The sequence below is a fragment of the Lutzomyia longipalpis genome, chromosome 4 (genome assembly GCF_024334085.1).
Source record: "Lutzomyia longipalpis isolate SR_M1_2022 chromosome 4, ASM2433408v1".
Taxonomy (NCBI): domain Eukaryota; kingdom Metazoa; phylum Arthropoda; class Insecta; order Diptera; family Psychodidae; genus Lutzomyia; species Lutzomyia longipalpis.
The window spans coordinates 5,964,309-5,992,002 of NC_074710.1; the positions used below are offsets into that span (position 1 = coordinate 5,964,309).

A 27,694-nucleotide genomic window follows, 5' to 3' on the forward strand; every position below is an offset into this window, starting at 1 on the left:
GTTACAAAAAGTCGGGATATTTGAAAGATAATCATTATAAGAATTTAACAAACTTCCTTTAGTTCAAAGTTGTCTTAGAGATAGCTCGGAGAAGTCCTTCAAATAATAAATTTATTGTACATACCGCTAAAATTTTTTTGGCATATCCGGGTTCCAGATGATGCTCTCGACATATCTCAAAGGCACACAATGACGAAAAAATCTTGTAAAGAATTTAAAAAAAAACTCAAGAAAAACCAAAGAAATTGATCTTATTTTTCAAAGAATATTATATATAAAAACTAACAAAATATTTAACTAAAAATAACATAAATTATAACATAGTTTATACGTTATTTTATGGAATTTGTAGTGAAAACTGAAGCATAAAATTTAAATGTTGCAATATCTATTCATGCCACATGTTCAAAAGATCAATGAGTAAGCATAGAATAAATACAAATGAGATTATCAGAATGAAAAGATCAACGATTTATTTTTATTAGCTGACTGCAAAGAAATAAAACGTCTGCGCAAATCTTTTAGGCAGGATATTTGCTATATTTGATATATAGCGTATGTATGCCAATGAAGAGATATTCTCAAATATTTATCCAAACTGTTCTAAAGAATAACATAAAAGAAGAAAGAGAATTTTTGAATGATTTTCAGGATAAAGAAAATTTTTATTGGACTGGCACTTTTTGATTGAAACAAGTATAACGAACATATTCGTGTTTTTTCTCTTTCTTTGAGAAATAAATTGATTTTAAGTTTCATTTAATAATAATTAGAGTACAAATATGATTGTTAGATTAGAATTCCCAAATTATTTTGTACCTGAAGAAAGAGATAAAAATCTCCGAATTCTTCACGTTAATTACAAAAACTGATGCACGATTACTTATTAAAAAGAAATTTAAAAAAATATCACAATCAATAAAAATCTCTCTTAAGATTGAAAAAAAATTAAAATTAACTTTATAAACTAAAAATACTATTTCAATACATTTTCTCAGAATGATTTCTAACAGTGTAACAAGGTATCTAGTCGATTTTTTAACCATCTCCCGGTTGTTAGTGAGCTCCTGGCACATTTTTGCCTCACAAATGGCATCATCATATTGTCTTTCAATTATTCTCACTCGCTTTTCCCACCTTGTTTTTTTTCTCCACACCTTTTCCCCCATTTCCCCATACCCTCTATCTGTCTATTCCGGAACATCCGATTTATCTTCTTCACGAAACACTGAATTTTAGTGATTAAAATCGCTGAGCGTGCTCAACACACCTCTTCAAGTGTGCTATATACAACCAAACGAAGAGCCTTTGATGAAATTTGCAGAATTATAGACAATTGGATTCCCCTCTCTTTTACGGAGGTACGAGTGTGTGATTTACAGAGAGGACCCGGAAAAGTGTTGAAGCGTAGTTTTATTGAGTTGTGTGTGCGGGACTTGGAAAGGGGGTTGGTGAATCAAATGGGATTAAAGTGATTGTGGTGGGTGCGAAAAAGTGTGCAGAGGTAAAATTGTTGGGAGCCCTTAAACAGCTTAAAGTATGTTTCGACCACACATCATCGTGATCCCCTTAATTCTGGCAACAGGTAATTATTTTATTGAAAGCACCATTTTGCAGGGAAACATCACACCCCTCTGTGCTTATGTAAAGCCCCCCCAAAGCTCATTTTCTCTGTGAATTGTTTCATGGGGATTTTTGGGGGGAATTTCAGATGGTGGTTGGGGATGTTTCCCAGTCAAAAAAGAGAAGGGAGATTCACATGGTAAACGTACATATTCATTCAGTATGGTGCTATGCAGGAATCTCATGTTAAGAGAAAATGATCATGACATTTTTTCCTGACATTTTTTGTCATTCCCTCTCACTCCCACTAATGTATTTCTGTATCTTTCGTCTTTCTCTGACGCATGCTTCCGACATTTTCATCATTCTTTTTTGTGCACTCAACATGTTTTTCATTTCGTATTATTTTCTCAGTATTTGGGGATATTTTTCCAAGAAAAAGTGAAAATGGGCTTTGTTGAAGTGTTCTCAGTGCCAGGAAAGCCGTGAAAAGTGGAAATTTATGGTCATTTAGCGGCCAAATATGTGAAAATGCGCGAAGTGAAAAATCAAAACACTCTTTCCCTGACCAATTTTTACGGGATATTTTTCTGTATTTTCACGACACAAATCACTTCCTGCAGGTTTTTTGGACTTTCCCACAGGTCATCTGCAACAAGGAAGGTCTGTGTGGGGGGGCAGGAAAATGCTTCCTGGGTGGTGGAATCCCACCTGAACGCGGAATAAATTGGTCCGGGAGTGAATGTTTTGCTGTAGAAACTGCACAGTTTTCACTTATTTGGCCAATAAATACCCCCGATTTTCCGCTTTTCACACTTTCACAGGCACTAAGAACACTTCCACAAGTCGCTTTTCACTTTTCCCGAGCTAAAATATCACAATTTACAGAGAAAATGGAAAGAGAAAACTAACAAACACATTGACTTCACAAGAGCTGGAAAAAGAAAGTCAGAAAAAAACATCTTCCTGCGACATTCTTTTTCAAGCTCTTGCGAAGTCAACACGTTTCTTAGTTTTCGTCTATTTTCTCTGTAAATTGTGATATTTTAGCTCGGGAAAAGTGAAAAGCGACTTGTGGAAGTGTTCTAAGTGCCTGTGAAAATGTGAAAAGTGGAAAATCGTGGGTATTTATCGGCCAAATAAGTGAAAACTGTGCAGTTTCTACAACAAAACATTCACTCCCGGACCAGTTTTTCTGTGTTCAGGAGTTTTTTGTACGATCCAGGAAGCAATTCCCTGACCTCAGGCAGACTTTACGTATGCAGATGACCTTTAGGAAGGTCCAAAAAACCTGCAGGAAGTGATTTGTGTCGTGAAAATACAGAAAAATATCCCGTAAAAATTGGTCAGGGAAAGAATGTTTTGATTTTTCACTTCGCGCATTTTCACATATTTGACCGCTAAATGACCATAAATTTCCACTTTTCATGGCTTTCCTGGCACTGAGAACACTTCAGCAAAGCCCATTTTCACTTTTTCTTGGAAAAATATCCCCAAATACTGAGAAAATAATACGAAATGAAAAACATGTTAGGGGACAAAAAAGAATGATGAAAATGTCGGAAGCATGCGTCAGAGAAAGACGAAAGATACAGAAATACATTAGTGGGAGTGAGAGGGAATGACAAAAAATGTCAGGAAAAAATGTCATGATCATTTTCTCTTAACATGAGATTCCTGCATAGCACCAGTATTCATTCTAAAGAAATCTGAATGAAAGCCAGCTAAAAGTGAAAATAGAAAAAGTATACTAATATCAAATTCAAAAACATTTTAATTTACTTTAATTTGAACGCTAACATAAGTAGGACGTTTCTTTTTCATGAACTTCATTTTGGATATAAAAAGAAAATTATAGGTAACCTTTATACCTTTTAAATACACCTTGATAGCAAAATTCAGAATATATAAAAAAAAATTATTGATTTTTTTCCAGTAAGTAGTAAATTACTTACAGAATCGATTTCCATGTTAATTTAAAGAAGAAAAAAATTCTTCGTCTTTTAGGGGCCACACGGAAGGGTCAATTAAACCAACATAACCATGGGAATTTGCATGAAAATTGGACTATTTGAAATATTCTAAATTGTTTGACACAGTTAATTACTTATCTCTGTCTCACTATTACTCATTCACAAAGGAAATTCTATCTCTATCGCAATTGTACTCTAGCTTTTCAGCTTAATTAACGCTCCAACACTGAAACCATTGAGACGAGATATCAGCATTCTAGCATTGAAATTGGCTATGATGAAGATTTGACTATCAATAGAAGCTCATCTCCAATCACAAATTAATCATATCACATTGCCAATAAAAGATTCCATATGCAGCAGCATTATCGGTTTTCTCCCCTTAAACCATATGGAGCTTTTTTGTATAAACCATTTGAACTGCAATGAATTATTAATTTTTAGCAAAAGCCCCAAAAATGCATTCGCGTGGCAAATGGGATTTTTTTTTTTCAAATATTAAATATTTGCCTTTTCCGAATAAAAGATGAATCTGTTGGCCACAATTTCCCCTCTCTCGTTCACCCCGCAGAAAAAAAACTCCACATCCCATTTATCATGTGCCAAACATTTCCCCCATAGTAGCAGCAAATTATTTATGATTTTCAATTTGTGACCCAAAATAAACTTTTCAGCCATGCGGAAGTTGTGGAACTTTTGGCAAATCCTTCGCGAAAACTTTTGCAGAAGTTTTTTTTTCATTCTCCCTTGAAATTTCCCTCCAAGTTGTGGGATGCAGGAAAGCAAGAATTTTCTTCAAGAGAGGAAAAAGTATTTTTTTTTAATGATTTTCCCTTAAGAAGTCTCACAGGAGATGACATTTGTATTGCCTGCAAGATGGTGATTTCTTCACTTTAAGAAGTTGCAACACTAATTAAATAATTTATTAGTCTGGTTAAATCCTGCAGTAGTGTTAGCAATACCAGGAGCTGTGTTTGGATGTATCAGCCCTCTTGAAGTTCATAAAATAAATAATTTTAAAGCTAAAAATTAGATGAAAAATTCAAAAAGACCGTATTGAAATGTTATCAAAACACGTCAAACATTGAAAACAAAATGAATGTTAAAAAAATAGTCTAACGTTAGAAAAATAAACGTCAATTTAAAAAAGAAATATCAAATGCCAAAAAAACGTCGAACGTTTAATAATTTTAAAACTTTGAAAAATCACAACATCCCAGAAGAAAATCTAAAAGCTTAAAAAAGAAAAGCCCTACGTGTTATAAAACAAGGATTAGATGTCACAGAATAAAACGAATAAACGTTAAACAAAAAATGTCAAACTTTTGAAAATTAAATTTTAGAAAAAAAAATCGCAAGACGTTAAAAAACTAATTTTAAAATTTAAAAAATCAGACGATAAAAATAGGCAAGTTAAAGAACAGAAACAGTAAGAAAAAAATGTAAAAAATTATAAATGTCAAACGTTTGAAATAAATGTTAAACGTTACAATTGCACAAAAAAGTAATCAAAATTTTGACATATGAAATAAGATTGTGGTTAACATTGCACGAAATTCAACAGAGAAAGGACATTATGCATGATTATTAAATAATGATAATCTTTAAAGAGAAATTTGGAAAATTTTTCTATAGATTTAAAAGGAAGCTTACAAAGGTAATAAAAAAAGAAGTGAAATTATACGCATTTAGACGATTTTCTTATTATGAGGAATTTTCATTATTAATTTTAATACAGTCATACCCCGCATAATCAAGTCGAGGTTATACTCTTCTTACGCATTAAAATTAATGGGTGAGAAGAGTATAACCTCGACTTGATTATGCGGGGTATGACTGTACTCACTGAAGTATTCAATAAAATATTCAATATTGAAATTGAAGTATTTTCAAAAAATTCATTTAGCAAAACTGAAAGATTTCTAAGAAATGAAATAGGAAAACGTTCCGAGGGCTACATTGCAAAAACGGCTAAGTCGGTTCGGAGCCCATACAAAGTTAGTCGGTTTTACAATGTAGCCCTAGGTTTGTTTTAAATATTGCAACATTTTATCTTTGTGCATTCTGTACGTACATAGTCCATCCATTGTAATATGTAATTCCTAGTATTCAGGATGAATGTAAATTTTAGTTAGAGCGCTTCTAGCTAAATCCGGATGAGGGATTCTGGGAAGTTCCGGTATCTGGAACCACCATTTGATGGACGTTTATTCATTCCTCAAAATGTGGTCTCAGTGCGGCACATAAAATCTCTTTTGCTAAATCAACAGACTCTCCCCACACTGCCCGAGATTAGGTCAGTGTTTATTTATTGATCATGTTGTCTTTTATGCTGTGTGTTACTCTTCCGCAATCCAGACATTTCCTCGGCACCAGATGGCCCAAAACTGTTTTAATTAACAATCAACATAGTGTATGTCCGGGAAGTCTCATAGTGCCCCCTCCCTCCCAATCAATGTCAACCTCATCTCTCCAGTGAGACACCCACCCAATATGGCGATGGCTTCGAATTTCAATTAGACGTTGGATAAAATTTTAAATATTTTAATATTCCCATTTCATTTTTTTTCCTATTACATTACAATGTCATTCTCATGGAGAAAACCTTTCAGTTTTGGGGATATTTTCGACAGAATTTCTCCTCTGTTGGAATTTTTTTCATACCAATGCTGACAGTTCCGGTATGCAGTTTCTGCTTGCAGCTCCAATTTCATTCACTCATCACCCCCACAACCCCCCATTCACCCCATATATTTTCTAAATGTAATTACATCATCATTCCAAGAGGTAGCAGAATTTTCTCGACAGAATCAACTTTTATGGCTTTTCATCTTGTCAGTTATAATGGTTGAGCCGCAATTTGGTGCGCTTTTCGTCTTGTGGAGCCCAATGATGTAATTTACAAACACCACATAGAGCTATTTTTATCGCATGAGACAGAAATAGTATATAGCAAAATTTTAATGTGGCGCTTTTCATACAATTTTCACATTACTTGGCTGATACAGCTCTATCATGGGGAATATTATGGATGAAAAATGAGGAATTTTTAGGGAAAATTGTTAACGTTTTAATGCTTCTATTTTATTTGATTTATGGTTAAATAGAGAGGATGATAGAAAAGGACGTTATGTACTCGTAAACGGGAAAAAGTTAAATTTTTAAATTCGGTATTCAATAATAGATATTCCTTTTAATTAAGGTAAATCATTTGTATGTGAATATTTCAAATTATTTCAAGACGAAAATCCATTAAAGGTGTTTGTTCGTTTCTGTATCCTCGATTGAGAAAATATTCGAGATCCCAACCAGAGAAAATATTCCCAATTTTCTCTGGTATTAGCTGTGAAAAGCCAGCAAAAAAATCTCAATAATGTGGGAAATTACTTATTTAAGGGGAAACATTTGTCTGACGAAAATTTTGATTTTGTGGTGAGTTAACCGAATTTTTACAAATAGCCCGAATATTTCCTTCAGATTACTGGAGTAGAATAACTTTTTCGGATTTTATTTAGTACTTGGACAGGCTGGAATTTAGTACTTATGGAAAGGTTAGAATTTAGTACTTTTATTGCTTAAATTAAGAATGTTCTTAAGCTATTTCTCCTTAATTTTATTCTTTTCGGACTAAAATCCGAAAAACTTTTTTTTCAGCTTGAATTTAATCCTTTTTTTAGACCAAAATTTAGTACTTTTTACGCTTTTTCTCCTTACTCTGTTTATTTTTAATGACTAAGAACGGAAAGGTGTTTATCTGCCGAATATTCTTATTAAGATAAACACCCGTTGAATCGAATACTTAAGTATAAATTTTTACATTAAATTTAATTCAATTCAATTTTCCTTATTTTCTTCAAAGTCTCAATTAACATTCTTTACGGTAAGATAAACTCTCTTAGTTTCTATAGAGATTTTCTAGCTAAAGAATATTTTCTATTTCTCACCTCAATTTGATTTAAATATAATTTCAATCAATTAATCAACTTGAAGATTTTCTCTAGATCATTTAGAGTTTTTCCTTAACAACCGATCTCTTTTCAACGTTTGAATATTTTTCTTTAGATATTTTCCAGTGAAAAGAAGTCCTTTAAGGGGAAAAGCTTTGTGCAAGCTTATCCATGATATTTTATAATGGGAACTGTTGTTGATGGTGGAAACGACCGAGAAATACAATGGTACTAGAAAATCTTTTGACTGACGGCGAAAATGTCTGAGGGAAAAAAGGCCCTTCCATAAGTCGATATTAATGAGGTTTTCCATAGAAATTCCCATCTACACCACTCTTGGTTCTTTTAATCAAGCAATTACCCTCAAAATTACACGGTAATTCATTGGGACATCAATTCAATGGACATTTTTTGTTTGACCCAACCACCCGTGCTTGTGTTGGGTTATTAAAAAGTATTGATTTTTCATTATACTCCAAATAATTACAAACACCCCCACGCTCACACCACCACAACATTCCAACGGGGAAACCTGCGAGGGAAGCCCGCATGTAGCTATATAGCACGGAGAGGCGGGTGGGAAATCGATAAAGAGAAATTCTCATTACATTGCTGTGTATATCGTAAATATTTCAAAATATGTCCCTTATCATTTGTGCTGGAGAAGAAACAAATAGGGCTTAAAATTTCGTGCTTGGGCGCGATCGAAAAAGATGGCGATGGCTATAAAAATCAAATTTTATAGTTATTATTCGATAAAATTGAGAAAGTTACGATGCGGAAGCTTTTTCCTCACAGCAAAACTTTACCCATCTTTTGCACTTCTCCACACAACACAACAACTTCCCCATCTATACGAACTTTTTCGATGATTGTGAGGGAAAAAATGGCAAGTTTTCGATTGGGAACAATGTTATTTTGAATTTATTTTGCAGTTCTATTTATATTTCATGTTGCTTGTGGTTCTTCTTCATGTGTATGTTTTTACCCAAACTTATGTGTTCAGCATTCAGTGCGAGAATATTTTTTTATTGAATTTTTTAGAGGTTTTCTCCATAAAATAGACACTTGTGTCAATAATGGGATTAATAATTTTTCGATATGTATATTTATGTGAAAATAGTAAGGCTGGTTTGGTGGATTTTCGAGAGATTTCGTTTCAAATGGGATGAATACGGCGTATTTAAATTTATTCATCAGTGCGTTTATAATATTAATTAAAAAAAAAAGATTTTTCAACCTCATTATAAATCAATAGCACCTAAATATTTTCCAATTATTAAAAAAATGAAAAAAGCCCTTATATGTATATTTAAAAAAGAAAAAAATAGATTTTTCCCAAATATTCCTCTCAAAATTCAAAAGTCTGTAATCAGTGGCGTAGTCAAGGAAAGTGCATGAGTATTAAGACATAAGAAAAGATAAGCATTTCGTTAAAAATTGCAAAAATTGAAAAAAAAAAAGATATTCAAACCGAAATTACGAACGTTGAAAATGAAAAGCAGATAAAATTGTCTAATATTGCAAATATTAGAATAAACGTCAAAGGTTCGATAATAAATGTCAAGGAATTGAATAAAAATGTCAAACACTAAAATAAGAACCTTATATCGTTGAAAATGAACCGTCAAGCGTTAGAATAAACACAATAACTTAGGAGAAAAATGCCAAAAATTTCAAAAGGAATATCAAACGTTGTACAACAAAATAAATTGTTGAGAATTCAATGTCAAAATTAAGAATAAACATTTGAAAAATGAACGACAAACGCTACACAAAAAATTTCATAAATTAAAAGAAAAAACGTAAAGTTTCAAAATAACTTGAATCGTTCAAAATTAAATGTTAGGAGTGAGAATAAACGTATAACGTTAGAAAATTATTGTTAAGCGATGAAATAAAAACGTCAAACGTTAGAACAAAAAATTAGTAAAAGAAACATAATAATTGTTAATAAAATTCAAATATAAAAATAAACGTAAAATGTTAGAAAGGAAATGTCAATCATCATTGAAACGTCAATCATTGAAAAGAAACATTAATAGTTTTAAAGTAAACGTTTAACGTTAAAATAAATTCAAAGACCTTACACAATAAACGTCAAACGTTAGTATTAAAAATTAAATATTATTTATTTAATGACCAATAAAATATTTAGACACCCCCTAGAATAGATTTCTGGCTACGCTCCTGCGTGAAATTTATTTTTACAAGACTAGCTGGGTGAGAAAAAGAGGGTGGGACATTATTGCAAATAGCAACACTAACGGTGAAAAAACTTTCAAACAATAATCATAACAATAAGCAATGGAAATTATCCATCAAATCCAATTTTATTAGTCGCTTTCTGTTGAATTGCAAAAATTGGCAGGATCTACGTGATGTCGTAACATTTTATTGAGTGAGATTTTCCAACGAATCACCCACACCTACAATTTTCTGAGAAGAATTTTATGATGAAAGGTTCCTCTTGTCCCATTTTCTTGTCTTATCTGCAAATATTGGGATATGTATATAGGATAGTCCTGCTGGGAGTTATTTGTGAAATATATGTATAAGATCTTGTTGGTTACGATGTTGGATGTATTTGTGAGCTTTTCATGTAAGAGGATATTGGGGTGAATAGAGGGTGGTGGAAAGATATGTGCAAGTGAAATTGTATATTGTTGCTGCAATCTCTGTGTCATCTACTTGAGAAATTTTCAGTGTACCTCCGTGTCTAACATGCAGAATGGTTTGATTTCGAATCTCTCAGCAAGATTTGGATGCCTGATGGTCATGTATTGTCTGGAGCTATTGTTGAAATGGATTTCACAAGGCCCAGCATTAGTTCAACTACCCCTAGTCAGCTGCACCCCTGCCCCTTTACTTCCGTCCCATTTCCATCAAGCAATGTTACTTGTTCCGGATGAAAAGCTTGTGGTCGTCGTCTCCCACCCGGAATCCCCATCTCTCCACCCCGGGCTGTATCTCTGGGATGCATGCAAAGTGTATGTGTGTCATCATTCGTGGAATCCACAAACAGAACATCATTCAGTTCTGCACGACCTGAGTGCATTAGTAATCACAGAAGCGATCAAGGAACACTGTGGGATGGGGTATAAATGCAAGTAGCATCAACTGAATGCATTATGTGTGGAATGAAAGCACCACACTATGAGTGTGCTGCAACATTTTTGCAGAAGCCCCATCCCCAATTGAAGGAGATCTACACACCAACCTTTCTCTCTCCCTCTAGAAGAATCCATGGCATCCACCCAGAGATATACATTCCATTTACAATTTCTCACATGGACTTCTTTTATGCAATCTCAGACGTGCTCTTGTGACTTCTTTTGCGTACAAAACCACCACCAAAACTAACCAATTTCAGGGATGAGAACACAAAGAATAGAGCTACTAAAGGGAAGGAGTTTTGCTTCTTCAGCAGAAATCACAACTCGTGGGAAGTTTTTCGTTATTGATAGTATACGGGAAGATGTGGTAATTTGGCCCTTTCAGGACATTTTGAGGTACATCAAACACATTTTGAATGACGATATTAGGAAAAAAATTCACTGTTTTGTAGGAAATTTACCGTCCTAAAACTCTTCTATTAAACATTTTTCTCTATCTCATAGGGAAATGGGTGATTTTTTCTATTCTTCTATGACCCTTGCAATACTGACCAAATTACCCAATTCCAATTTTCTGAATAAAATCATTTCCACCTGAAAAAAGTATTTGAGATATTGGAAAAAAGTTTATCGTGTTTAGAAGGGCTTAATCATCCTTAATAACATATAAACTAATTTTTAAATGTTGAAAAATATGCCGAAAATGAGAGTATCCTAAGAAAAATTTTGAGAAGATAATTTAAAATGACCTCAATTGAATAAAAGAAAATCTATTGGTTGGATTTTCTCTAACCTTGGTACGATTGATTATGTACGGTACATATGAGGAGTATAAACTTTATAAGAATAGATATTTTAACAACATTCTTATGCTTAAGAGATTGCCGTTAAAAACTTTGCAAAAATGCCCAAATTACCCCGTCTTCCCCTATTTTTTTTTCTACCACCTCCACCCAAATAGGTGTGGAACAGTAAGAATAAGTTGATACATCCCAATTTTAAATGTGAATTTTAACCATTTTCACTTTTCACAACTCGCTGACAAGAAATTTCGTTTACTATATACAAAAAAATGTATATAGTTTCTCCGTTCGCTAGTTTCCTTATCAAAATCAGTGGGAAAAGAAGAGAATTTTCATGGTTGAAAAATAAAAGATGAAATTTCAAATTAAAGTGCAAAACGAACCGTGGCAAAATGTGTGCAGACACAGCAAACAATTCTATTGAGACACATCATACGAGATATTGTTGTGCAGAATGTTGTGCAATTTAAAACATTATAGTTTGCACGATTTTCTTTGACATCCCGTACTCATTGGGGGGCTGCTACCATGTACTTTGCATGGATGATGGTTGTGCGACCACTTGGGAAATCATTGCAAATAATTTCTCTAGTATCGTCCCATGACGAGATAATATGAAATTGCATGGAAAGTCTCAAAGCAAGCAAGATAAATGATGATCCGTTTTTTCCTTGATTTGATTTCTTTCATCAAACCATAATCTAGATGTTCCCAGATATGTTCAGGATGTTTTTGTATAATTTTTCTGAGTCTGATTTGAGATTAGTCTAGAAAACGATCTAATTTCTTAAAATTTTGCTTAAAAAAGCTTTGAAACTCTTCCTTTAATCAAATCCTTTGGAATATTATGAAAACACTTTTTTTGTAATTTTATAGAATTCAATTGAAATTTATTCTTAATTTAAATCTAACATATTTGTGCTGTTGAAAATTAAATTTACAAGAGAAACTAATTTGAAAACAATATTTCAATCACATATTGAATTAATTTCGAAGTCATATTTGAAGCAACCTGAAGCATTGTTTGAACGGATTATTTTGCAGATGTTATATAGATTGAATTTCAGCATGAGAAGCAAATATTTAATCTTCCTTCCCCCCAACTCTGCATAGAGGAATAAATCCCCCAGAAACAAATATTAAAAGCGACAGAATTGATGAGAAAACTGACTCCACGAAGGAAAATATTTGATTTTCAGCACTGATCAGCGTCAGTCTGTGCAATCGAGAGTTGACGTACTGCACAATATTCCCCTTTCCCTTTGGAATTTCTATTTTTGTGTCAGAATTCTTTAACAGCTAAATAAATGAAAATGTTGTTATATGATAGCAAAAACCAGCTGTTAGAATTCAAATTAATGCCAATTACAGCAATGAGCGCTAATTATTAGGCAATAAATAAGTTAATTAAAATTCAATACAACATACAGATAAAGTTTTACCTTTGAACTTTTACTCCTAAAATTGTATATAGTATATGTAGATACCAATTATGAACCTATATATGTACGTTTTATTTATTCACTAAATTAACCACATTTCATCGCAAATAAATTAGGTCATTGGAAATCAAAATATGGCTTAAAAGCGGTCCAAAAGTCACACATATCTATATAATTTTTCGCCCCATAAAAGGGTTAGAGTTAGAAGTTTACACAGGGGTTAGTGATTAAAAAATATTTCTTTAAAATACCATAAAATGGTCTAAAGCAAAGATTAAGAATGAAAAATTCATATAAAATGTGATTGAAAAAATAAACATGCTTTTCAATGAGAATTAATTTTAATAGTATTTGATTTAAAAAAAATAATAATTTGATTAAATTGAGCCTTAACTAATCTCATTTAATAATATATTTTAATTCCCATTACACAATTCAATGAAAAATTTATTATTATACATATAAATTTTTCTCTAAATAATAATTTGAAATTACATTAAAAAAAACTCTTTGAAATTAATTAAAACATTTTTCCATTGATTTTTTTTCCAATTAATCACACTATAATGCAAAACAGATTTTAATATTGTGAAAATATTTTGTTTTTACAATGGAAAAATCAATCGAAGGGAACCGCTTGTGGGGTCCGATGCATTTTCCACTCGAAAAATTAAGCCAATTTGCTGTGGTTGACCAAAGACGTGCAACATCCGGTGTTGTGTGTCCACCAAAAATGACCCCAATGTGATTTTGGGAGTTCATCATGGTGCTGCGTCTGGACAATACATCCCCCTGGCGCCCTCAACGACCGCATCATTAAATTTTGTGCAAAGACTGATCATTTTCCCATGGGGAGAATGATTGGCAAAATATTATGGCGTTCTGGGCATTCTCATTCGTTAATTTTCATTAAAAATTTCAGAGTTGTTTGCGTGATGTATTTTTTTTGACTTCTGCCTCTAGTTCTAACAAGTTCAACAAAATAGAATTATTTTCACGTTATTAAATGGAAAATTGGGGTATGTTTTAAGGGGAATTTTACTTAAAAATTGTTTAAGAAAATCCATTCGTATAAAAATGCACAAAAAAACAGAAAATTGTTTAAATTGCAATTAAATCACAAAAATGCGATAAAGAGCATGAAAAAGTTCGGAAATTGCAGTGAAAACGACGACGTAGCCAGAAATCAATTCAATGGTTTCTTAAAAATTAATTATCTCTTGGAGGATCGAGATTTCTAACTTGAAAACTTTGACCCTAATTTTCTCTTGAAAAGAAGATGAAATTCATAGATGTAGAATCTATCACGAAAAGTTAAATAGATATTAATTCTATCACGATTTAAAAAAAGTTGATTTGACCAGCGATTTGACGTTTATTTTTTAGCGTAAGACATTTTTTTTCTAACTTTTAACGTTGCTTTTTCAACCAATTAAAACGTTTCTTCTCTAACGTGTGACGTCCCGTTTGAAACTTTAAACATTTTACGATTTTTCTTCCCTTTGACATTTTCTTTGTAATCTTTTGACGTTTCTTTTTTGCGTTTGACATTTTTATCGTTTGACATTTTTTTTCTCACGTTTGCTGTTGTTTTAGAACGTTTGAAAATCGCCCTTTAAATTTTTTCTCATAGCTCTCAACCTAGAAATAATTTCTTCTGACCTTTAACCCCTTTCTTTACAACTTTTTTTGCAAAATCGTAAAGATCGTTAAACTGAGATTGGCACAGCCATCAGCCTCTTGTAGGGCAGCCACTCTGTACACTGTCACGATCGTATTGAAATAGCGATTCACGAGCTGCATATCGTTGTTTCACACTTGAATAAATTTGCACAAAAACAAGCACCAATGTGTGGGGGTATGTGGCATTTGATTTTCCAGCAGTATTCTTCCCGCTGAATGCTCCATCAATCCCACAGAAACCCAGCAGAATTGCACGTTGGTGAAATCTCTACCAATTGCCATGGGTTGCCCTGTATGGTTCCGCATATGGCTAAATGCTCCACTGATTTCATTTGATTGCACTGAAAGCGATTCCTAGTACCTACCCCCAAAAAGGTTATCTTTGCACATTGATTTTGACTTTATTTTAAGCATAACTTTAAAGTTACCATATAAGAGGAATTTAATTAAAGTTGTTTGTTGAAGTGATTAAAATTTTCAATCAAGGATAACGCCAACGGTCGTAAAAATATATTTTTTATGTCCTGATGTATTAAAGAGATTAAACATAAAAATTCGTGGATGTAGAGAAGAAAATTAGTGAGCAGCATTAAAGGAACTTAATGTATTTTTCGGGAAAATTAAACAATCAAGATGTTCGCTTTTTTCCCAATAAAAAAAGTCTTTATCTCGTACCTTTACACTGTTAATATTTAAGTACATAACATCAAGTCCATTCCAGGAAATGAGTATTTGCCATGTGAAAACTCACCTGGGGAGTGTTTTTAGTATAAAATGCAATTTCTATTTTCCACCAACAAAAGCACCATGGATGGAAAAAAAAGGGAAAGTTTGTGCTTTGGCACACCCGACAATCGATTCTTGCTTGAGTCTGGCTTTTGGGAGTTTTGTGTACCAAATGAAATATTAAAAAGTTGAATATCTCTGGGAGTTTGCGGAACATTTCCCGGCCGTGGTAAACTCATTTCCGTCTCCACCAGCTCAGTTACATATTTTCACAAGGGAATTATCCAATTATGCAAATTTAAATACGCGCTGAAATGTACAGAAGTTTGTTTCCTTCCTCCACATTTCTTTTTCATGCCATCTCTCAGGGTCTTCCTTATTTCTACCCAAGAAGTATTTGAGGGAGTGAAGGAAAAAAATTGCGAGACGAACGATGTGAGGCAGAAATCGCTGAATTTTTATTATCTCCTCTCCCAAACACAAGGGTGGTGTAGTAAAAAGTTTTTGAATGTTTTTTAAAGGATGGAAGAGGGGGCGATTTCATTTGAAGTTGTAATGTAATCCTTAAGAAATTTTTATTCAAATTAGATTACATTAGAATTGATTTAAAAACATATTAAATTATTAGTTGGTATACCACATTATATATTATAATAATATATAGTAATTAATATTATATATATTATATTATTGGATTTAAATTATTACGAAAATTCAACGTTTATTTCTCAAATATATAAATAATAATTTCAATATCGCCGAAATTAGGAATATTCGAAATAATTATTTATTAAGGATTCTTATCTTAATTAAAAGGATTCTCTCATTTAAATGATTTATTTCACAATATTCTCGGATTATGTATTCAAATAATCGATTTAATCATTAGAAATTTAAAAAAATTGTCTAATTATAAAGAATCGGTTCTTTTATGCGACCAAGAAATCTTTAGAAATTTTAAGATTTTTTTACTGAAATTTCAACGATTTCAAGGATTTTTTGGTCGCAGAATACGACCCAATGTTATGAATATTTTTCAAATATCATGAATATTTTTAATTTCTTGATTTTATATTTTATTCTATATTTTTACCCTTAAATGGATTATTACTTAAAAGCATAAAAACAGTGTTTACCCACTTATTTTATTTAAAGGAATTTTTATATTTTTATTCAACAAAATTTAGCACAAACCCTCTATCCTGTTAAATTGTTTTAAAGAATTTCCAGAAAACTTTCATTCACACCGTGATATAATTCTTACACTTCTTCTGCGTACAATGGTGCGATGAACACGTGGAGCGATGGCCTAGAAGGCGCGAAAAGGGGGTGTAGAAAAGTTTGCATGCGGAGCGTGGAAGAAGATTCCGAATACGAAATTCTTTTATGTAAATTTTTTTCTCTAAACTATTTCTTTTTGCACGAGAAAACTTCCATTTCCACTTTGTGAATCCTCCATCCATTCTTGAGGGAGTTGTTGCCGGGTAGCACGCAGAGTGGGATGGGTGGCTTTTCTTCGATGGATCTGATGGGGCTTTTGGAGTTACTTTGGGTGTGCGCTTCACCCTTCTTGGAGAGAGACTTTCTCAATGGGTGCGAAATTCAATTTCAAAGTGCTACCGGCTATTTGGGGATCAAACACGTCGAAATTGAAATCAGGTTCGAAGTTTCATGGGTAGGTCAATACCTCACGGCAATTGCATGTCATTCAGCCACTTGAGGATCATTCAAGTTTTGCTTGTTTCCCTATTTTATGTACATATATGCGGGGGTGGGATATACATAAAAATTGACAAATGATGGCATCACCCTTCAACCCATCGAAAACTTTTCCACGCGCACCTAATTTTCCATCCAAAAAAAAGTAACTTCAACGAGAAGAATGTCTCAAGTGAATGGATTCTTCATCGTTATTCTTGGAAGAGATTTTCCTTGGATTTTTTGTTTATTATATACCATATTCCCTCGGTCAACATTAATTTCAAGAGAATCCTCTTTAAAAGTTTAATAATTGGGTTTTCACGCTCAAATAAACTTGACTTTTAGCAATGCGGATGAAATTAAATGGAGAGGGAACTTCTACTGCAACCAATTCATTAATATTATGTCAGAAAATTGAAACATTAAGAAACTCTATTTAATAGTTTAAATACTCTTCGTCGATTAATTTTGTAATCATATCATGAAAAGGCTCCTTTTAACTTTTTATCTTCATAACAAAAACTTCTTTAGGGCATTGAGTTAAATAGAATTAATTGAATCAATCAATAATTCAATTTGTGAAAATTTATTTGGTGGAAATTCTTCGAAGAAGCGATTTGAGAGGGAAATAAAAATGCAGCATTTTCTTTATTAATCAGCGAAGTTTTTTATAAATATAAACTTCATTTTAAAAATATTATATTTTAGCTTTAAAAGAAATCCTTGATATGGTAAAAGGAGTTTATTCATTTTGTGTGCTCCCAATATTTTAAATGATTATGCCAAAATTATAAAAGTAATTCAACAAAAGGTCTTTATGAGTCGAATATTTTAATTTTTTTGCCGCATGATCATAAAATCAATAATATTGCCGAATAATTCAAATATTTTCCAAGATCAAAGAGCCGAAAAATTTGTTTTCGGCTTGAATTTAGTCCATTATGAAATTGAGTACTACTATAGGTCTTAATTTAGTACCTTTCATTTTACTTTTATACTTTAATCTAAGTCTTTTATGCCTAAAAACCGAGATAAAATCTCGGCTTTAATTTAGAACAAATTCAATAGAATTTAGTACTCTTTTAGGCTCGAATTTAGTACTTTTAAATTTTTAACTTTAACTATCTGAATTTCCTTATGCGTAAAAATATATTAAAAAAAAACTTGTTTTCAGCTTGAATTTAGAACAATTTGAGCACAATTTAGTGTTCTTTAGGCTTGAATTTAGAACTTTTCAGGATTCTTGTTATTAATTTGAGCCTTTTTTGAACCTAGGAATGTTTATTTGCGGAATATTTTAATATTTTTGGCGAATTATCCGAATATTTTGAAAGATCAGAAAATTTTCATTAAGATATTCCCATTCAGATAAATCCCTTATGATGCCGGGAAAACTTATTAAAATGAATAATCTCCTTTTTCATCAAATGCTCAATTGGAAATTTGCAGCCATCTCTCATAATTCAGAAAATTAATTTAACTTAAAATTCATCGAGTAGCTCCTGGGCTCTCTAAACATTGATTGACCTACCCCAACACACCCTATACCTACCTATGTATGTATGTACACATAATGTTTGTACATTTCTACATTACAAAATCTCCATAAAATTGATTAAAATCGTTCAAATTAGTTGGTATACCACAATCGTGGCATACCAAGTATTGTAATCGTCGGAAAAACCGACCACCTCAGATCGGGCTCAAACTTGGTATGAGCACGTTTTAGACATCCCATATTACGAAAATGGTGGTGGAAAATTTTTGATCCGGCCGGCCTGCCGTCCGGCCTGCCGTCCGGCCTGCCGTCCGGGACTCTAAACTTTGCCTTATAGCTTGAGAACGGTAACAGATAGAGACTTCCGGTTTGAAGTTTTCTATAGAAATGTGGGTGTAAAATTTCATTTTTTCGCATTTTCGAAATCCAAGATGGCCGCCGTCCGCCATTTTGAAATAGCGTCAACCACTTCCTTTATAGCTAGAGATCTGAAATTTTAGTATGTTGTAGAGCTCAGTGAGACGTTTTCATCAACAATTCATACTTCAAAATCGGTCAAGCGGTTTAGCAAATATGGCGGCCTAAAGCAAAAAGTGTTTTTTCGATATATCTCGAGAACGGCTTGACCGATTTTGACCATCTTAGTATCAAATGAAAGGTATTGAGAAGCCCTACAACTATTTAGAACATTTCAAGTTTCTAAAACAACCGCAAGAGGCGCTAAAAACAAAAACAAAAATTGCCTAACTTTAAGGGGCAATATCTCCGAATCCCCATTAGGCAAATCTTTTAAATTTTGATATGTTGTAGCCTGACTTAATATCTTTCATCAGTCCAAAAATGAAGAAAATCTATGTCGCCGTTTAGAAGATATAGCCATTTGAAAAATTCTTAAATTTGAAAAGTTCTAAGAGCCATATCTCTTGAACGGATTGTCCGATTTTGCTCAATTTACTATCAAATTAAAGGTTTTGCAAAACTCTACAACTTTCTAGAGCATCAGAAACCTCTAGAACCATTCCTTCAGGACGAAAAGTGCAAAAAACTGTTTTTGTTGAACAAAAATCCGCCATTTTGTGTTCTGGAGGTGACCTTGAAATGTTTTGAAATATATGTCAGATTATAGCTTATTTCAATACCTTTCCAGAACTAGTTAAGAAATTTCTGTAGGTCTAATAGAACATAAGATATAAGCATTTTAATGTGTCAAATTGCTAAATTTTACAAAAAATTGACTTTGCCTACTCTAATACTACTCACAAATTAAATTACAACGCATAGACTGACCCATCCGCGTTGTGGTATACCAACTCTTATAACTGGACGCGTTATGATTGACTTTCTGATAGTCTGTTTTGATTCACTCCCAAAAAGGGAGCACCAAACGTTTACACGCGAATGATACACAAAAAAAAATCCTTTACATGGATGCTTTGTAGCATGCCTCATGGGGAAAGAGGATGGTTTCAATTTTAACTTCTGTTGATGTACAACAAACCTTCCTCCGCGTGCATTTTGATCGATATCCCCAATATTTGTTCAGGAACATCGGGGGAGGAAAAAAATTTAATATCACTGCAAGATTTCGTACATAGAGTGGGATTTGTGTTCAATTTTTGTTCATGCTCAATGGAGTACTGAAATTCAATAAAAAAAATCTGAGGGGTAGAAAATACTTCTATGTAGGTACCCTTTATGGGGGGAAGGAAATAAATGGGGTGCAGTATAGGAGAAAAAGCACAACAGGAAAATATTGAGGATGAATCTACAATCTAGTGGAGGGTTTAATACTTGCAGAATTGAATTTTCTTCGTGAAAATTTAATTAAAGTTCCCCTCAAAAACATGAGACGGGGAGTTTTCTGTGAGAAAAAAAAGCGACATTGAACTTTCGTTTTTGGGGTGAAAAGATGCGAAGCAAAGTTGAAGATTGTAGCATCAAAATGGATGAGTTATTCTGCAAGGAGAATTGATCCAAAAGGTTTCTTACAAAACTCCCCCACTTCATGCAGAAGAGGGTGGTGGGGTGCCCATTTGAAAATATGGCCTGAATTTATTCGTCAAAACTTGAATATGGGCTTTTCCACTCGAGGGATTTCGTATAGAAGAGTTGAGCTTTCGTTCTCTCCATGGGGTGCGTTCTTCCTGCTACAAGAGTCGCCTCAAAAAGGGTGATGTTTCGGGCACAAAAGGGGATTTATCTTCAGCTTGGCTGAACACATCCTCTCCTCTCTTTCTCCCATTTCACCAGCAAAAAAAGAACGAACCTCCTCCCTCTACCCCAGTACCCCAGTACTTCCGGGGTGTACCACCCGGGCATGCCATTGAATGTCGCCCCGTAGTTGCCGAAAAAAAGGGGCATCAAGCCAAGAAAACGAAACGATTTGGTCACGATAAAAGCCATGTAATTCCTGGGTTTGGGTGTGAGCTCGTCTCGCCCATAAATTCCCGTCGACTTCAACCCTCCCGACACATACAGAGCTTTGCTTGTAGCTCGGAAATTTTTACATCCGATTTCCCAGCATGTCCCTCCGTGCCGACATCCCTGCAATGCCGCCCACAATTTCCCACCCCGTATGTTGGGGAAGTCATACGTGGTGGTAACGCAAAGAGATTGAGATAGAAAGGAATTCGTAGTGATATGAAGAGGAAAAAAAACCTGGGAGAGAAATCAACAATTCACATGATAAGGGAATGATGGTTTGAATTTCTGCGTGATCAGGGTGGATGAGATGAATTTAACACATATCATTGAAAGAAGTTGAAAGGAAGATAGATTGAGGATAATAAAGAAGAAAGGAGTCTATTTATTTTTTTTTATTTGTGTTATCGCAACATTCAAAGATACAAATCTAAATGAAATATTGCTAAGTCAGGGGGGAGGGACAGTTTGGGTATTTGAACACCCTCTAAAAGTTCAGAAAGTATATTTATCTTTATAAGCCACAAGAAATTATTTATTTTCAAGCTTTCCAGCTTCTTAAAATTACTAAATGACACACGTTAGAAAAGAGATATCGAACATTAAAGAGAAAACCGTTAGAGAGGGAACATCGAAAGTTTAAAAAAACGATTTCAAGCATAAGAAATGAATTGAAAAACATTTAAATGTATCGTTGTTAGAATAAACTTTGAATGATAGAAAAAAGGAAAGTTAAACGTTTACAGCGAGGAACTATTAAACCATGTCAAAGTTTTGAAAATAAATGTAATACGTGAGAAAAGAAACGTCAATCATCAATAACGAAATGTCAAATTAAAATATGTCAAAAGCTACTAATTCAAATTCAACAATAATCGGTTAAAATGGTTCAATAATCTCAATGTCTATAAAAGTCGAATCCTAAAATGCTTTTTTTTAAATTTAATTTAAGGCTCTTTAGATTAAAGAATAAGAATGGTTTTCCTTAAACGTTAAAGAAAATCCTTCCAGACTTTTTTTCACGAATAAAAATTTAGGAGAGATGATTCAAATTAGAGTTTTTTTATTCAATTTATTTTTCATAAAATAATCTTCGTAATTTTATCTAGAAAATCAGAAAATCATCTTAATCAACTCTATTTCATTATAACACACACAACATACAGATGATTTACTATATAGCAAAGAAGTTGCACGTTTAAATGAGAACGTTAGGAATGGCGAATTTGTGCTTCAAGTTCCGGATTGGAGAGGAGAATGATGTAAGCTGGTGGCGCCATGGGGGAGGGGTGGGAGGATGACATCCCCAAGAGTAGTGAATGATTGAATTACCTTCGGAACAATGAGCCAGTTAACACGGAATAATTGTGTTTCACATTCATCGTGCAGAAATTACACCGTCGAACAGGAGTATTAAATTAAAATGCCGAAACGAGGGGGTGAAACGAGTTAGGGATAATGCTTTTCTACCCATATATATAGTTTTCCAACATTCAACATGCCACGGAGCATTGTAGATGGGACTGGGGGTTGTGGGTGGGACTGAAGTGACGATGGTGAACTTGATCTCATATTAAATCGAATTAATTGCTTAATTAAATTTCACCCTCAAAATTGTGGGTGTCTGCCTGCCGAGAGTAGGATGAGTTCAAAACTTGGTGCTACTTCTATTGGGGAACTTTCCAAACAAAACTCATTGGATCAGCATGAATTGAGACATGAGCAAGAACACGGGGGAACTTTAAGAAAATAATTTAAAATATTTAATATTCAAAAATGAATAAAGTCCTTTACAAAAAGTATATTTCTCTTTTTTGAAAGAAGAAAAGAACTACATAATTAACGGAAAAAATTATTTAATAGGTATAATACTTCTTTTTTCTCTAATTTTTAAGATCTAAATGGCTGTTAAAATGTATCGGACGTAATATAAGCTTCTCTCTGCATTCTATCCATACTTAATACATTTTTCTCACAGTGCATTGTATACGTACACCTTTCATGGTGGATATATTAAATTGTATCTCCTACACCCCCATTCAGCATAAAGAAGTATAAGCAAATACAACAACACAAAGCATTTAATTTTTATTTCAAATGAGACTTTTCCGCTTCTTTTAGCACAAGGAACGTCATAATAGTGTGTATGAAATGTCATATAATATGAAAAGAAAGCATGCACTAAGGGGTGACTGGGGTGCAAAAATAAACTTTTTGAGACAGCATTTTTGAAGGGGTGGCTCACAGAGTTCTTTTGTTACAAAGAACTCAATTTCGTGCACTTACAGCTGGATTTTTCCTTTGATTTTTCCACCCAAAGGATCGTTGATTTCGCGCCGCAAAAACAAAAACAAAGCTCAACGATTTCCAAACAGAAGAAAAGCTTAAAGTGTGAGTGAGATAGAATTTTTACTTTTGCATTGAAGTTTGAGCTTGGGATTGGGGGGGAGGGGGGGGGGGGTTGGAATAAGAAATGAACGAGCTATGGTGGATTTAGATGGAGTTTTAACGACACAGCAATTTAAATTCAAATGGATGTTATTTGAAAATTTAAATATCCAACGACTCCATGGTCGTTAGCACTTATAGAAATTCTAAAGGGAGTGTGGTGAAAGTTCTCGAATTAAACCAACTGCCTCCCACGCATATTGTATTTAAATAATAAACTTCACTCGCAATCCAATTTGTTCGCTTTGGTGCTTCACTCAAAGAATTTCCTTTTGCTCCACACTGTGTCGCATCATCCCCTCGCGAAGACGTGGGCTGATGGGACAAGGAGAAATTCTACAACTTATTATTACTCAGGGGGGGTAATATAAAAGTTTCTCCCCGCATTCCCTTCCGTTCTCTCTTAATATCCATAATGTCATTTGGATGAGATGCAAAAGATCCAAAGAGGGGTCTTGGGCTGGAATGGGGATCGGAGTGGGGACTGGGGGTGATGGCAAACACTTGAGGCATCCGGGAAATGGGAGGGAAAGCGTGTGCTTGTGAAAAGTTACACTGAAAATGTTCTTTAAAATATTCTTCAATTTTTTTTTCTGCTACTCTCTCCCGGTGTGCCCTCTATGCTACCACAAGAAGGAGACAAGAGGAAAAAAAAGCTCCTCTGCGACGGATAAAAACGCGTGCTATGTGGGGGTGGGAATATCGCGTATTCCACCCTGTGTGCTGAAAATGAGGGACAATTTCTCAGTCTTGTGCGTCTCATGGAACTGTCTCGTACTGCCTTTTTTATTATCATGATTCTAAATTAACTACAGCGCGACAGTAAATTACCCAGAAACCCCATTTACACACTGGCGTCGTTGGGTATGGTGTGAGGGTTGCTCCCTATATATTTTTCCACCCATCCCCCCCACACACACACAAATAGCGGACGGGCTGATGTTGAAACCTCCCCGGGAATACCATCATAAATCATAATTTTTGTACGACACTAACCCAGTTATTTTCGCCCCACGAAAACACAACCAAAGACTTTGTACGCGCCGGATCTTGTGCCGGGGCTGGGGAGGGGGCGGTATTGAAGAAAGGAGGGAAAACTAATTCTTTAACTTTCCTGTACACAACCACCCTGCATGCCTTATAGTTTTCTATCTTGGCCCTATTTAGCTGGGGCTTCTCATTGAGCCAAAGAAAGGGTAGCTCAATGAGGCAATTTTAGCAAATTTATTTTATATATAGCATTTTCATTTGTATGACAAATTGAACATCTTGGTGTTATTCTTGGATTAGTATCTTCACGCCAGGAATTTGTGCTTCTGAGGGGGAGGGATAGCGTTGCTCAAATACAGAAAATAAACTAATATGAATATTTGGAATTATTTTTTTTTTGGATTCTTTTCGCATTTATTGTTATCAAAGTGCAAAAGAAGGTTCATAAAAGAAATATAATTAGATAAAGGCGATTAAATAGTGAGATAAATATACATACTACGAATCCGGGATGGAAGAATTTTTTTAAATTTGTTTTTAATTTGGATATCTTGTTAAAAACATTGAAAACGGAATGAAAAAATGACTTGACATTTCTAACGTTTGATGATACGTTTTTAACGATTGACGGTTCTTTCTCTTAACATTTTACATTTGTTTTAACGTCTAATACTTCTTTTATAATCCTTGAATTCGTTGTAATATCTGACACCTCTTTTCCAACTTTTGGCATATTTTTTAAAGTTTAACGTATCTTTCTTTGACGTTTGACGGATCTTTTCTAACTTTTAATGTATTTTTAAACATTTATTTTAACCCAGTTTTAACGACTGATGTTTCTTTTCAAACACTTCCGTTCGACGAAACATCTAACGTTATATTCTTAAACTAAACTTAGACGTTCGTTTTAAAGATAAAAAAAAATGTCTTTTAAATTATTGTCGTTTTTTTCAAAGATTTAATGTTTTTAAAAAATTATAAAAATTATTTTCTAAATTAGCTGTGTTTCTTTCAGACATAGTTTTTTTTTCAATGCAATTTTTAGCACGAAAATAAGATTTTTTGATCTCTAAAAAGAAAAGCCAGAACATCTTAAAGGTTTATAAGACGTTTAAACTCTCACATCTTCTCTGGCTACGTCCCTGGGACCTTCTCAAAATATTCCGAATATTTTTATAACTATTTATTCCGAATATAACTTATAAGTTTTGGGCGGTTTTACATAGTTCAGTAGACCTAAAGACCTTAGAGTGAAGGGGTGGGATTAATAAAAAAAATAAATAAAATAAAATCTGTTTGTCATTAAGGAATTTCTTCTCTTACTTTTCCAGGAATTCTGGCTGTACAAATACACGAAGTGAAGGTCCCATCAACGTATATTCTCGATGAAGACAACGATGAACCCCTCATTCTCGATTGCATTTACGACATAGATCCCACTGAGACGGGGTTTGTCCTGAAATGGCTTCTAAATGAACGTCCTGTCTATCAGTGGATACCCAGCGTGGGGTCTTTTGCCCTGCCACTGCTCAAGAATCGCATTGATGCCTCGTACGAAGTGTCCCAGGAGACAAAACAGAAGCATCGTGCTCTTGCCATTGTGAAGCCTTCGTGGAACATCACGGGGAACTACACGTGCTCCGTCCAGACGTTCGAGTCGTCGGACAAAAAGTCAGCCCACCTACAAATTGTTGGTAAATATACAGCAAAAAGGGATATTCGATTGTTTGTTAGAGGGAGAGAATTAATTAGAGCGCTCTCATGTTATTTGCAGTGCCTGAGAAGAATTTTCATTTGAAGCATCACTGCTGTGACGAAGATGACACCGTTGACATCATCTGCAGCACATCGGGTATTTATCCAGAGCCAAAGCTCATCGTTCTGTAAGTATTTCAAGAGAATATGTGAAGAATGGGAGATGTGGGGGTGAATGTATGTACTTCAGATGTCTCAAATTGCTTGGAAAGGATGCACTTTCGCACTTAATTGAATACGGAAGGGACTATATATATACACACACCCCCACAGAGTATTCAATGAGTGAAGAGAAAGTCTCGCTTAAGGGAGAATTTAGAAGGGATGAGATTGTTTGACGACGTTCAAGAACTTTCTCAATGAGTTTGCTCTAAATTACTTTTGATGCTATTGCAGCAACTTAATATTCTGTAGCGAAGAAAGGTTAATTATTTTTAGTGTTGTGATATTGTGTACTTAAGATTGAGTTTATTACGTTAAATTTTCCAGCGCCATTTTAGGGAAATTAAGAAAATAATTTGCAATTAAATAATTAAATGAATCTTGTAAACCTTTTACGAAGATTGCGTTATAATTAAAGATACAATTATAAGGGAAATTTTTTAATTTTTTTTTATTTCAAAATATATGTATATATTTTTAATTATTAAGAAAAGTTAACTTATAAAAAAATAACTTATAAGAAGAAAGCAGTTTAATGATTTTTAGCATCTTCAGAGTCTTTCAATTCAACACTCGTGTCATTTTCATTAAGTTTATAACCCCACAAGAACTTCCAAGAGAACTTAAAAGCTTTAAAGATAAGCTTTTAATGTCATAAGTAGTACGATTAAATCTTTCTCTCTTTGAAGATTAAATGACGACGCCGTTGGCAATCAAGTGGCAAATCGCTCAAGGGCCGATGATGATGGTCACTATGAGGTTATCGTGAATGCCCGCGTACCACGACAGAAGATGGAATCACCAACAACAATCAAATGCATCCTCACAATCCCCGGAACTTCCTATTCACGCAAAAAGGAATCAATCTTCTATGGTAAGTAAAACCCTTCCTTTCCCGCCATTGGTGGGATTATTTCATTGCGTGTGAGAATATAGTGTTGTGAGGAGAGACCAACTAATCCCATCTTATATGCTTATGGGTTTCCGCTGTGCTCACACTACGCCCAAATCAATTCAAATTTAGCATCAGAAATTGCTAGGGATTTGTAGTTTGAAAGCTCTTTATCCCATCCCCCCTCTGAATTCGCAATGGGGGAGGTGGTTGTTGTGCCTGAATCCGATGGAAGTTCTGTATCATTTTCGGGAGTGTGTGATGTGAAAATGAGACAACAATGTGGTTGTGAAATCAAACTACAGGGGGCGGTTAACTAATGGAATTTTTGTATTATTTCAGACTTTTAAGTAGAAAGAATTATTTGTTTTAGAAAAGATTTGTTTAAAAATCATTTGTTTAACAATAATTTGTGGTAAGGAATATTAAGTCGTGTTACGGAATAAAAGAATTTTATTGAAATTATATGGAATAATTGTAAATTACTTAGAAATAAAATTACAATATTTTGATTACATATTCAGATATTATTCGTTGTAATCAAATGGTGTGATAAAATGCAATATTTTGTGTA

The 27,694-nt window shown here is 33.8% G+C and overlaps 1 protein-coding gene across 7 annotated transcripts in view; it reads left to right on the forward strand.

Annotated features, from left to right (window-relative positions):
* Positions 1–27,694, forward strand: part of LOC129795895 (uncharacterized) — a 32,469-nt gene that overhangs the window by 1,090 nt on the left and 3,685 nt on the right. For all 7 annotated transcript variants that reach the window (XM_055837439.1, XM_055837436.1, XM_055837437.1 and 4 more), the window contains exons 2-5: positions 1,240–1,585; positions 25,643–26,005; positions 26,086–26,194; positions 26,918–27,102. In XM_055837439.1, the coding sequence (XP_055693414.1) occupies positions 1,540–1,585; positions 25,643–26,005; positions 26,086–26,194; positions 26,918–27,102 (703 nt within the window). In that variant the 5' untranslated portion in view covers positions 1,240–1,539. The remainder of the gene's footprint in view (positions 1–1,239; positions 1,586–25,642; positions 26,006–26,085; positions 26,195–26,917; positions 27,103–27,694) is intronic.